Here is a 12673-nt window from a genome sequence, read left to right as displayed (position 1 = left end):
GGATCAGTATTTCTGTGAAAACTGGATGCAAAACGGGTCCAGGATTATTTCTTTGTTTGCTTTTGTATAAAGCGTGCTTTTGCCCTTAATTTCTTATAATTAATGAGATTGACTGTGCTTGGGCACTGCCGAAACAAATTCCAGGCTTTATTTTTTGCTCTCTTTGCTGTGGTGCATTTGTCATTCCACCAGTAATTATAATGCTTTCGGCCCGGCGGATTTGATAGTGGTATCGTGTCTTTAGCCACATTTAGAAGATGCGACGTGATGTATTCTGTCACATTATCAATATGCTGGAGGCGGATTTTTTCCTCATCAAGGTCGATTGATGACTGAAATTTTGCCCAGTCTGCTCGGACAAATTTCCACTTTCTGCAGGGTTGAAATGAAGGAGTCTTTGCTTTCAGAAAGTTGCATACTATTGGGAAGTGGTCACGGCCCATGGGATCGTTTATTACATACCACTCTATGGTTGGAACTAGTACTGGTGAACAAATTGAGAGATCTATTGCTGAGGTGTGTCCTGCTGGGAGCTGTACATGTGTCGGTGCACCTGTATTGAGTACAGTGACATTTAGTGCCTCCAAAAAACTTTCAATTAGTCGACCTCGTCTATCCAATTTAGGAGAGCCTCATAATGGGTGGTGTCCGTTAAAGTCCCCTAATATACAGAAAGGTGAAGGTATCTGTATAAAGAGGTCTTCAAGGTCTTTTAAAGAGTAAGTACAGTTTGGTGGTAGATAGATTGAGACTAGTGTTATTGTACCATGGAGAGTTATACGAACAGCAACAGCTTCTATTTCAGTTTGGAGTGGGATATGTTTAGATGGGATCTTTGAATTTACTAGGATTGCCACACCACCATGGGCAGCGTTAGCAGTATTTCGATCTCTTCGATAAATGCAATAGTACTGGTGAACAAATTGAGAGATCTATTGCTGAGGTGTGTCCTGCTGGGAGCTGTACGTGTGTCGGTGCACCTGTATTGAGTACAGTGACATTTAGTGCCTCCAAAAAACTTTCAATTAGTCGACCTCGTCTATCCAATTTAGGAGAGCCTCATAATGGGTGGTGTCCGTTAAAGTCCCCTAATATACAGAAAGGTGAAGGTATCTGTATAAAGAGGTCTTCAAGGTCTTTTAAAGAGTAAGTACAGTTTGGTGGTAGATAGATTGAGACTAGTGTTATTGTACCATGGAGAGTTATACGAACAGCAACAGCTTCTATTTCAGTTTGGAGTGGGATATGTTTAGATGGGATCTTTGAATTTACTAGGATTGCCACACCACCATGGGCAGCGTTAGCAGTATTTCGATCTCTTCGATAAATGCAATAGTTCTTTATCGAAGGAGAAATTTGTGTGGTTAGATAAGTTTCCTGTAAACAAAAGGCAACCGGAGAATATTGGTTAATTAGGTATTGAATATCGTCTGTGTTGGAACGAAAGCCTCTGCAATTCCATTGTAAGATGTTGTGGTTCATTTTGGTTTAGTTGAGGATGAATCATCTGACTGTTTTTTGTTTGAAGAGGATTTTTTTCGTTCTTTTTTCGGGAAAGTAGGGCGTCCGGTATCCATCGTGTCATTTGCGTGAAGTTCTAGTATGGGTTCTTCATGATCTGGGTTTACATCTACTTCCATACTACTGGCTGATGATCCAGGTTTATTATCTTTAGTAGTTTTTAGTTTTTCTTTGTTATGCGGAACTGTCCGAGTCTCAATTGGGAATTTTTCTGTGTCATTTGAGACTGTCACAGTATCATTTGGGATACTAATTGGGGTGTTGGTGGCATTGCTGGTTTTCGTTTTAGAATTTTATTTTCCTGTGGTTGATATGGTTGCTTTAACCCAATTAGCTAGCGAGACGTTGGGCGGTATCGACACATCTGTTTGAATTGCAGTTGTATGAAAACTTCGGGTTCGAGAGGCATAAGATGGACTTGGCATGGTCAGCATTATTTGTCTGCGTGCCTCAGGATATGTGACTTTATGTTCTACTTTATATTTTTGGATATTCCTACCTGTTTTCCACATTTCACATGTTTTAGAAAATGCGGGGTGATTGCCTTTGCAGTTGGGGCAGATGGGAATTGCGGCTGGACAATCTGTCTGCGTATGATCCTTTGCTCCACAAATAGGACAGATGGCGTCACCTCTGCATGCCTGCTGTGAATGGCCATATTTCTGGCATTTAAAACAGCGAAGAGGATTTGGGATGTATGGACGAATTCGGCAGTTTAAATATCCAGCTTTTACTGAGGATGGCAAATCAGGAGTACTAAAAGTTAAAATGATGGAACGAGTTGGAATGAGATTTCCATCTTTTTTTGTCATTATTCTTTTAGCGCTGATTACCTTTTGATTGCTAAGTTCTTGTACTAATTCATCCTCAGACACAGTAATTAAGTCCCATTCTGTGATGACACCTTTTGATGAATTTAAGGTATTGTGGGGAGTAACAGATACTGGCAACCCACCAAATGTCGTTGTCTTTAATAGCCACTCCGAACGTTTGGTCGTGGTGTTTCAATCAGGAGATCTCTGGATTGTAGTCGCTTTACCATTTTTGGTGATCCTGCAATAGATTCTAGATGTCTTTGAACACGAACGGAGATAACTTACCCACAGGCTGGGTAGACAGAGAGTGTATCACCAAAAAATTGGGAATGTCTGAACAGTGTGTTTCTGTTCGAAGCCTTTTGGGTTGGCTATTTTCCTTGTCTTCATTACAATATTCTGGTCTTGAGCTTGAAGGCTCTAAAGGTGGAAAATTTGTAGAATCCATGATGGCTCCTTTTTGGCCCTGGGGGATTATCTTTTTCACGCAGGTTACCGGCCCCGCCACGGGGAGGCAGGAGCAGTGCCACGAGGTGACCAAGCGGCTGGGTTAGTATTAGTATTTATAGAAAAAAAACAGAAAGGTGGATTCCCTTTCTGGGCCTTTCCCTACTTCTTGTAGAGTGAAAGTGCTACTCGGATATACAAAGAAATCAAGAAAACGGTTTTTGAAACAAAAAATAGAATCTGTTTGCTCAAATACTCTTTGCAGAAATCGCTTTTAGAAATGCACTACAAATCGCTTGGCCACGGAACGCTTGGCACCCGGCGTCACTGGGTATGTGTGCGTCGTTTAATTGAGGAAGTAATGGTGCCTGGATGCACCGTGGGATGAAAACAAGCCGGTGACGGTGGTGCCATGCTTTGCACGATGTTCTGCTGGCATACCCTGGGTCCAGTCATCCACATGCTGGGCACTCTGACGTCTACCACCTACCTAAACATCACTGCTGACTGGTACACCCTTTCATGGCAATGGTCTTCCCCTCTGGTGGAGCCAACTTTCAGCAGGATAACGTGACATGCCACACCACCCGGATTGTTCAAGACTGGTTCGTGGAACAGGAGGAAGACTTCCAGATATTGCCGTGGCGTCCAAATTCCCTAGACATCAATCCCATCGAGCATATGTGGTTTGTGTTGGAACAGCAACTCCAATCTGCGGCATCTCAACCACGGACCTTACAGGAGTTGAAGGATCTGCTGGTTATGTGTTGGTACCAGATACCACAAGACACATTTAGAAATCTTGTAACGTCCATGCCTCGCAGGGTACGAGCTATTTTGGCTGCACGTGGAGGACAAACATCATATTAGGTAAGTGGTCATAATGTTTTGGCTCATCGGTGTGTGTGTGTGTGTGTGTGTGTGTGTGTGTGTGTGTGTGTGTGTGTGTGTGTGTGTGTGTGTGTGTATATATATATAAGCATATAAGCATAGATAAGTTTGATAAAGTTTGAATAGATGGAGGTGAGAATTATACAAAGTGCCAAAGACTAGAAGGGTATAAAGGATAGTAGAAAAAAGAAGTAATGTAGATTTGAAAAAGGTGAAAGAATGATAATATCCTAAATGTTATGATGAATTAAGAAAATTATGAGCTGAATTGCAGAGGCAATTTGGAGGCAAAGGAACTATAAAGTAAAATTATTAATACCAAATGATTAAACCAAATAAAGTAAAGTAAAATCAAATAAAATAAAATAAAAGGTGGTAGAGCTGTCATCAGATATGGGTGGGCTAATTTAGTTATAAGTCGAATACAAGGAAGACAAAAATGTAAAATCTGATGTCAGCAGAAGTAAATATTGATAAATGGTTAAGTAATTCAGGGGACTACATCCAACCATGTATCAGGAATTGCATTTCCATACTTGTCCATAACAGTAGAAGAAATGTGAAATAAAGCCAAAAAGCAAAAATAAAAAGATTAGCATATTCTCTTACAGTATGGACAAGGTAGTCCCAATGCAGTGTAAATAATATGAAAATTATAAAGGTAAAAATAAGGATAAGGCTAAAAAATATATAATTAAGTGTTTTCAGAGTGGGAAAGAGGTTTTGAAATATATGTAGATTTTTGAGTAAATTTGGAAAAATATTTTAGTGTTGGAATTTTGTAGAGATAAGAATTAAAATAAATAGTAACAAGCACAGGTATGGGGAGAGGTATTAAATTGAGGATGGGGAAGGGATAAAGGCGTAGAGAAAACTCTTGTTTTCTCTCTCTCTTTCTCGGGGTAATTCGGAATTTTTAAATTTTTTTGGCTGGTGCAGCAGAAGCCTCAGGCTTCCTTGCACAACAACAACAATTAAGGGGTGTGATGGCCCAGTGGTTAAGATGCTGGACTACCAGCCTGATGGACCCGTGTTCAAATCCAGCCTTGGTGGAAGCGAGCACGGCTATATTACGCTGGGAGACCGATATAATAATAATAATATTAAATAATGATAATAATAATAATAATAATAAAACATTGCGAAAGTTACTCCATTGGACCTACCTCCCCCAAGGTAGGAGTGACGGATGAGGCAGACAACTGGTGTCACTCAGGAGAACTAAAAATAAATAAAAAACCATAACATAAGCCGAAGCTAAAACAAGTCCACCTCCATAGATGGATGATGTCACAGAGAAATATTATTCGTACTGTATCGAGTGTGACGCAGGCAAGCAAGACAGTGGAGTAAGTGGCACTGTCCCCCGTAAGGCTACCACAAGAGAAGGGCCAAACCATCCAGCCCAACCACTTGGAAGTGCTTCCTGCGCAACTGCACTAGTGACCACCCAGGAAGGAAGAAAATGCCAATGCATGAAGTGGAGCATTGAAATGAATACGTAAATCACGCGGGCATACTATGAAATAACCAGGCTAGAAACCGATATGACAATGCACAGGTCGTGACTACATATCAAATGGTTGGAACGATACTCAGGTCACCGAACAGCGATTAGTGGACCAAAGAAGGATCATCATCACGAATCATCTAATAGCTTCTGCCATCTTGGAAAAAATCAAGCAGGATGTGAGCGATCAACTACAAAGCACAAAGAATATGGTCAATATGGAAGCAGAGGAGGAACAGCAGACCACAGAAGGAAGAGTAAGAATACAACCCAGAGTAGCTGAAGTGGAAAGAGACGAAGTCATGATATCCAGAATAGAAGATGAGTGGAAGAAGGTCCTAACAGAATTCGAAGGAATGGACCCCACAAGAACCCGCGTGATACCTAAGCAGAGCCCAAATAAAATCCTGTGGAGAGTAACAGACCACCTCAATAGGCAAATAATGCCACATTACCTTGACAACAATGGTGCAATGCTGGAGGCTATCCATACTGCCGTATACTGTGCTGCCTGCCATAGCAGCTACTAGGATTAATGGAAAAGAAATGAGAGACCAGCAGCAGAAGAACCAAAAACAGAAGGAACCGTCATCAGCTTGGGAGAGAAGACTTCAGCAGAAGACAGAAAAATTAAGAGTCAAGATAGGTCAGTTTAACCAGTACCAACAGGGTAACAGAAGTAAGAAATTGATTGGAAAGGTGAAGAACATCCTCAAGCGAGACAGCATCCACAGCAAACATGATACTAGAAATCAGAGAATACTTGGACACACTGAAGCAGAACCTCCTCGCACTCAGCAAGAGACTACACTGATACAAAGAGATCCCCCAGAGGAAAATAAAAAACTGAATCTTCGATGAGGACCAGACAGCCTTCTATAGGAAACTGGGTGAAGATGACAAAGCAGGAAACGGATCACCCGAGAAGAAGACGATCGAGGAGTTCTGGGGAAATATCTGGAGCAGTGAAGTAAGAGGCGCCTCCGTAGCCAGGTGGGAAGGAGCAGCAGTGCGTAGCACATGCTTCTTGATTAGACCGAGGTTCAAGCCCATCACCACCAAATACGGAGGATGCTGAAAGGTTCAGATCAGAGAATGGCCACCGCATATCCCAGAGCAATATGGCCTTACTTGTTAATGCACCTAAAAACCAAAAAAAAACAAACAAACAACAGTGAAGTATGGCATAACAGCAGAGTACCCTGGATAGAAGTAGAATGGAAGAAAACCAAGGACATACAAGAGATGAGAGTGGGAGATTCGAGAAGGAAAAGTAAAACAGTCGATCAGGAACAACCACAACTGGCGAATCCCAGGAATTGATAACATCCACAACTACTAGTACAAGAAGCTCACCTGCACACACAAACCTAGCACAGCAGTTCACTCAAATGATAATGCACACGGAGACAATCCTGAAGTTTCTCACTGAAGGAGTCACAAATCTGAAACTTAAAGACGAAGATGCAAGGAACCAGGTGAAATAAAAATACAGGCCAATCACATGCCTCCCAATGATGTAAAAGATCCTGACCAGCTGGATAACCAAGAAGATATCAGACCACTTAGAGAGTCAGAACATAATGGCCGAAGACCAGAAAGGATGCAAGGAGCAATTAACCATAGATGCCGCAGTTATGGAGCAAGCCTACAAGAAGAACCGCAACCTATACATGGTCTACATCGATTACCACAAGACCTTGACTCCTTACCTCATAACTGGCTAATAGAGACCCAGAAGATCTATAAGGTCAATCCGATAGTGACAAACTTTCTAGGAGCAACAATGGCGAAATGGAGTACCACCATTAAGGTTGAGAACATCACAACCAGGCCAATCCCCATTAGAAGAGCAATCTTTCAAGAAGATGCTCTGAGCACATTGTGGTTCTAGTTCTGTCTAGCACTCAACCCCTTATCCACCATGCTTAATGGCAGCAAGTATGGATATAACCTTAAAGAAGGAAGAAAGAACTTTTACACCCTCACCCATTTGATGTATATGGATGACATCAAGCCCTACGCGGCAACCGAGAAGCAACTCCAGCAGTTACGGATCACTGAGGAATTCAGCAAGGACATCAGGATGGAATTTGGTCTAGACAGATGCAAGACTCGCACACTGCACCAGGGAAAATTAGTTGGCTAAAACTACCAGCTGCTGACTGGTAAAGAGATTGAAGCTATGACAGAAGGAGAGACCTACAAATTCCTAGGGATGATGTAGGCTCAGCAGTTAGAGCACAAGGAAATCAAGAAGTGCCTGACCGAAAAATATCATCAGAGACTCAGAAGTCTGCCGAAAGCAAAATTGAACGGAGGGAACACAGTTAAAGCAATAAACACCTACAGCTCCAGTACTAACATACACCTTCGGGGTCATAGATTGGACTAACACTGAGCTAGAAGATATCATGCGAAAGACAAGGACATCAGTGGAGAGACTAAAAAAAGCTCGGAAAGAGGGAGGAAAGGGCTTGATAGAGCAACAGAAAACAGGGATAGTTAACCTGAAGGTTTACTTTGAGAAAAACACAGCACCACTCCATCAGGCCATAAGGAAAATAGATAAGTGGTATACTCCACTCAACCTAAGCGAAGAACCCCATCCCACCCAGACGGCACAAGAAACTTAGTTAGAAATTTGGGCAAAGAATACACTCCATGGCAGACACTACAATGACCTCCATCAAGATCACATCAATAACATGCTTCCAATGCATGGCTCACAAGCAGGATGCTCTTCCCCGAGACTGAAAGATTCATGATGGTCATCCAAGACCTGGTGATCAACACCAGAAACTATAGAAAATACATCGTAAAGGAGCCCGGAATGTCAGATGACACATGTCGACAATGCCACCTGCCTCAGAAACGATCCAACACATCACCGCAGGGTGCAAGGTGATCACCCAGACTCATAGACACAACCAGGTAGTCAGGATAATACATCAGAAGCTAGAAAGGAAATACCAGTTGATTGGAAAAAACTGTACCGCACTACAACTATGAACTCCAGGCAGTACTAGAGACTCCAACCCACAAGCTGTACTGGGACTGCGCCATAATGATGGATAGGACAATCCCACACAACAGACCAGACATAACCCTTGTGGACAAGAAGGAAATGGCTACCTATCTGATTTACATAGCAGTACCCAACACTGGCAACCTGCAGAAAACCCATGTAGAAAAAATCAGGAAGTACACAAACCTAAGACAGGAGATCAAAGGGATGTGGCATATGCAACAAGTAATGACTATTCCGATTATCGTGTCAACCACAGGTATGGTGCCAAAGTCCCTACATAACAGCCTAGCAGCAATAGGTCTCCCAGCGACAGTCAGAGAGTTTCTTGACCAACAGTAACACCAGACATAACAAACAATCGCCCTGCGTACTTGGAAGCAAAAGCCGTCACGAGGTGGAATCCCCAATCAGAGAGAAATAATATAAGAGCAATAATAATAACCTGTAGTCCAAAATGGAGGGAAACAAAACAGAAGTAATATCAGTAATCATTTCTGTAAAAATAAATAAATAAATCTACTGTTGATAGAGTAGCATAAATCAAAAGGTGAAAGGGTGCGATAAGAATCCATTGGAGGTTTTTGATGAGGAAATTATCAATATTTCAATATTTACTTCTGTTGACATCAGACTTCGCATTTTTGCCTTCCCTGTATTCGACTTATAACTAAATTTGCCCGACCATATCTGATGACAGCTCTACAACCTTTTATTTTACTTTATTTTGTTTAATCATTTGGTATTAATAATTTTACTTTACAGTTCCTTCACCTCAAAATTGCTGATCTCACCAGGTGAGTTACCCATCTCTGAATCCTTTTAAGAAGCACAATGTCTTTCTTTTCTTTCTTTCTTTCTATGCAATTCAGCCCATAATTTTCTTAATTCATCATAACTTTTAGGATATTATATTAACATTCTTTTGCCTTTTTCAAATCTACATTACGTCTTTTTTCTACTATCCTTACCCTTCTAGACTTGACACTTTGAGCAATTCTCACTTCCATCTATGCAAACTTTATCAGACTACTCTATGCTTACATGCTTATATACTTTTATACCTTGTTCATTCATTTTTGTTTTTATTTTTCCATCAACTTTGACTTTAAATTCAACACATTCAACTTGTTTTAATTCCAACATTACAAAGTAGAGGTAATAGCCTCTTTCCTTAAGAAATTAAGGACTAAGAAACTGGTTAATTAATGAAAATATGAAAAAAAAAAAAAATAAATAAAAATAACATCCAAATAATTTCAATTTTCGATTAAAACAACAAAAATTTAAAAATAAAACATCCTACCTAATGAAGCTGCTAGCAAACGATGCACTATAACATCTGGATAACGACGAATTGGAGATGTAAAGTGAGTATATAAAGGCACATTTAAAGCATAATGGTGATAATCACATGGATTCTCCACAATTCCAGAACAAAAGTACTGGGCTAACTGTAACAAAAAGGAAAGTTTACTGTTATTTAAATTCATAACTTTATATTAACTCTGTGTGTGTGTGTGTGTGTGAGAGAGAGAGAGAGAGAGAGAGAGAGAGAAGCAGTTTCATAGCTCATTAGCAGAGGCATACGATGCAAGAAAGCAAGCTTATGCAGCATCAGCCCTAAAAAAAAAAAAAAGCTCCCATTTGTTCCAAATGCCTGTCCATCTCAGCCTTAAATTTATTTATGCTATCAACTTCCACAAGAAAAGATGGAAGTCTGTTCCCCCAATCAACTACCGCTGGCTAAAGGCAAATTTCTGCATATCTATTCTTCAACTATCTTTCCTCAATCTGTGGCCCCTCAGGTTCTTCATCTGAGCAAGAGGAAGAATCCCATCAGCATTCAGCTTGCTCAACCCATTCAAGGCTTTATACACCTCAATCAGATCACCTCGCAGGTGCCTACTCTCCAGGCACTGCAATTTGCAGAACTTAAGCCTTTCTTGGTAAGAGCACCCCTTTGTTCCCCCCACCAATCTCGTTGCCCTTCTTTGTACTCTTTCTAGGAACTCTACATCCTTCCTAAAATCGAGGCCTCCACACCTGTACATGTACTCTAGGTGTGGCATGACCATTGGCTTGTATAACAGGATAATCACCTACCTGTCCCTGCCCTGTCAGCCCCTCTGCACTGCTCAGCTCAGCAAACTTCATATTTGACTGCACAATTACCCATAGGTGTTTTTCACTTTCCACTTCCCTGAGTGTAGTACTACGTTTGGTACGTTTCTCTTCAGTTACTGCTACCCATATGCAGTACTTTGCATTTGCCGATGTTAAACTTCAGTTGCCACTTTTCAGCTCCATTTGCCCAACTTATCTAGATTCAGGTGGAGTAGCATACTGTCTTTACTGTTGTTAACAACCCTGCCAATCTTTGTATCATCTGGACATTATATGGACTTTGTATCATTTGGACATTAAACCTGATATACCTTCATCAATATCACTGATGAAGGTATATCAGTTGCAAGGTGATCTGATTGAGGTGTATAAAGCCTTGAATGGTTTTAGTATGCTCAATGCTGATGGGATTCCAAATACGGAGGATGCGGAAAGGTCAGGGAATGACCACCGCATATCCCAGAGCAATATGGCCTTAGTTGCTAATGCTCCTAAAAACCAAATAACAAATAACAAAATAATAGCTGATGGGATTCTTCCTCTTGCTCAGAATAATCACCTGAGAAGGCATAAATTCAAATTGAGGAAAGACAGTTGTAGGATAGATGTGCGGAAGTTTGCCTTTAGCCAGCGTGTGGTTGATTGCTGGAACAAACTTCCATCTGTCGTAGAAGTTGACAGCTAGTTAGTTATTAGTTAGTTATTTGGTTTTTAGGAGCATTAGCAACTAAGGCCATATTGCTCCGGGATATGCGGTGGTCATTCCCTGACCTTTCCACATCCTCCGTATTTGGTGGTGACGGGCTCGAACCCCAGTCTAATCAAGAAGTGTGTGCTACGCACTGCTGCTCCTTCCCACCTGGCTACGGAGGTGCCTCCAGTTGACAGCTTAAATAGATTCAAGGCAGAACTAGACATACATTTGGAGCAAGTGGATGGGTGAAATTAGAAGTTTTTTTTTTGGCTGATGCTATATAAGCTTGCTTTCTTGCATCGTGTGCATTTGCTAATGCTAATTGATAAATATACAAAACAACAATGGGTCCAATAGAAAACCCTGGGGAACTCCACTAATAATATTTTTCCACAAAGAGTGGTGTCCATTGATTACCACTCTCTGTCGTCTCCCACTCAACCATCCCTTTATCCATCGTAGCAACTTACCCTTAATGCCATACCTCTCCAATTTGTACAGCAGTCTTCCAGGTACAACAGTATCAAAAGCTTTCCTGATATCTAAATATATGATATCAAAATTATTTTTGGCATTCAGTTCATTTGTGACCACATCATAGTATCCAATCAAATTGGTCAAACGAGACCTCCCGTTAACAAACCCATGCTGTCTCTTAACTATTACTGGAGTCTTATCGAAATTATATTGCAATGCTTCTTTAACCAGTGATTATTTTTCCCCAGAACACTAGGTAAACTAACAGGTCTATAGTTACTTTTGCCACCTTTTGAACCTCCTTTGTGAATTGGTGATACATTTGCACACCTCCAGTCCATGGGGACCTCCCACGAGTCCAAGGAAGCTCTCATAATTATGGCTAAGGGTTTGCTTACTTCCTTTAATATAACTGGATAGATCTTGTCCACCTCCACATGCCTTTTTTCACTTCTACTTACATTCTTTACATTCTACTTTTAATATTAATATTCAGCTCTGAGGGTAATAACAACAGATACAATTTTTTTTTTTTTTTTATTTACAACCACCACACCCTTGATGATGTGTGATGGTTGGAAATCAAAAGGATCAAAAAGAAGTTCATATAGATGATGAAAAAACTGAATTTTGCATGCCACTGGTATTATCTCATGTTCAGTTAGGCAAATAAAAGAGAAATCTTAATTTATTCTGTGAAGAGCCTTTCATTCCAAGCATTGACCTGACTGAACATTATTTTTTTTTAAATAATGATATCTGTATGAGCTAACATAAGTTATTCTACATTTTTCATTTTGTTCCATGATATATACCTTGTTCTGCATTCTAAATTAATTTGTCAAGCTGTTTTATTGCCTAGTTTGTTCTTCAAGCTCTTATTTAACTTATACTTCATTAAACTGAATGTTTTATAATTAATTTTGATGTTATTCTGAAATTCTGGATGTACACGATAGGATAAAAAATGTTTTGTTTTTTGACTATAGCATCTTATGTTGTATCTTGCTCTTAATGTTTTTTGTATTGTTTTTAACAATGCCCTGTGGGAAAGAGCATAATTATATATACATATCTTGTTACTGGTACCATCCCTAAGTGAGATGGGTAATACTGCATTTAGTATAGACTGAAAGCAATACTACTCATCGTAGTGCAAAAGA

The 12673-nt window shown here is 40.4% G+C and overlaps 1 protein-coding gene across 4 annotated transcripts in view; it reads right to left on the bottom strand.

Annotated features, from left to right (window-relative positions):
- The window catches only part of Dis3l2 (Dis3 like 3'-5' exoribonuclease 2), a 440068-nt gene that overhangs the window by 67452 nt on the left and 359943 nt on the right, over positions 1–12673 (bottom strand). For all 4 annotated transcript variants that reach the window (XM_090373977.1, XM_090373976.1, XM_090373978.1 and 1 more), the window contains one exon: positions 9519–9666. In XM_090373977.1, the coding sequence (XP_090230103.1) occupies positions 9519–9666 (148 nt within the window). The remainder of the gene's footprint in view (positions 1–9518; positions 9667–12673) is intronic.

The sequence above is a fragment of the Mastigoproctus giganteus genome, chromosome 5, assembly GCF_048544385.1.
Source record: "Mastigoproctus giganteus isolate SK-2022 chromosome 5, ASM4854438v1, whole genome shotgun sequence".
Lineage (NCBI taxonomy): Eukaryota > Metazoa > Arthropoda > Arachnida > Uropygi > Thelyphonidae > Mastigoproctus > Mastigoproctus giganteus.
This window is presented reverse-complemented; position numbering and strand designations above follow the sequence as displayed.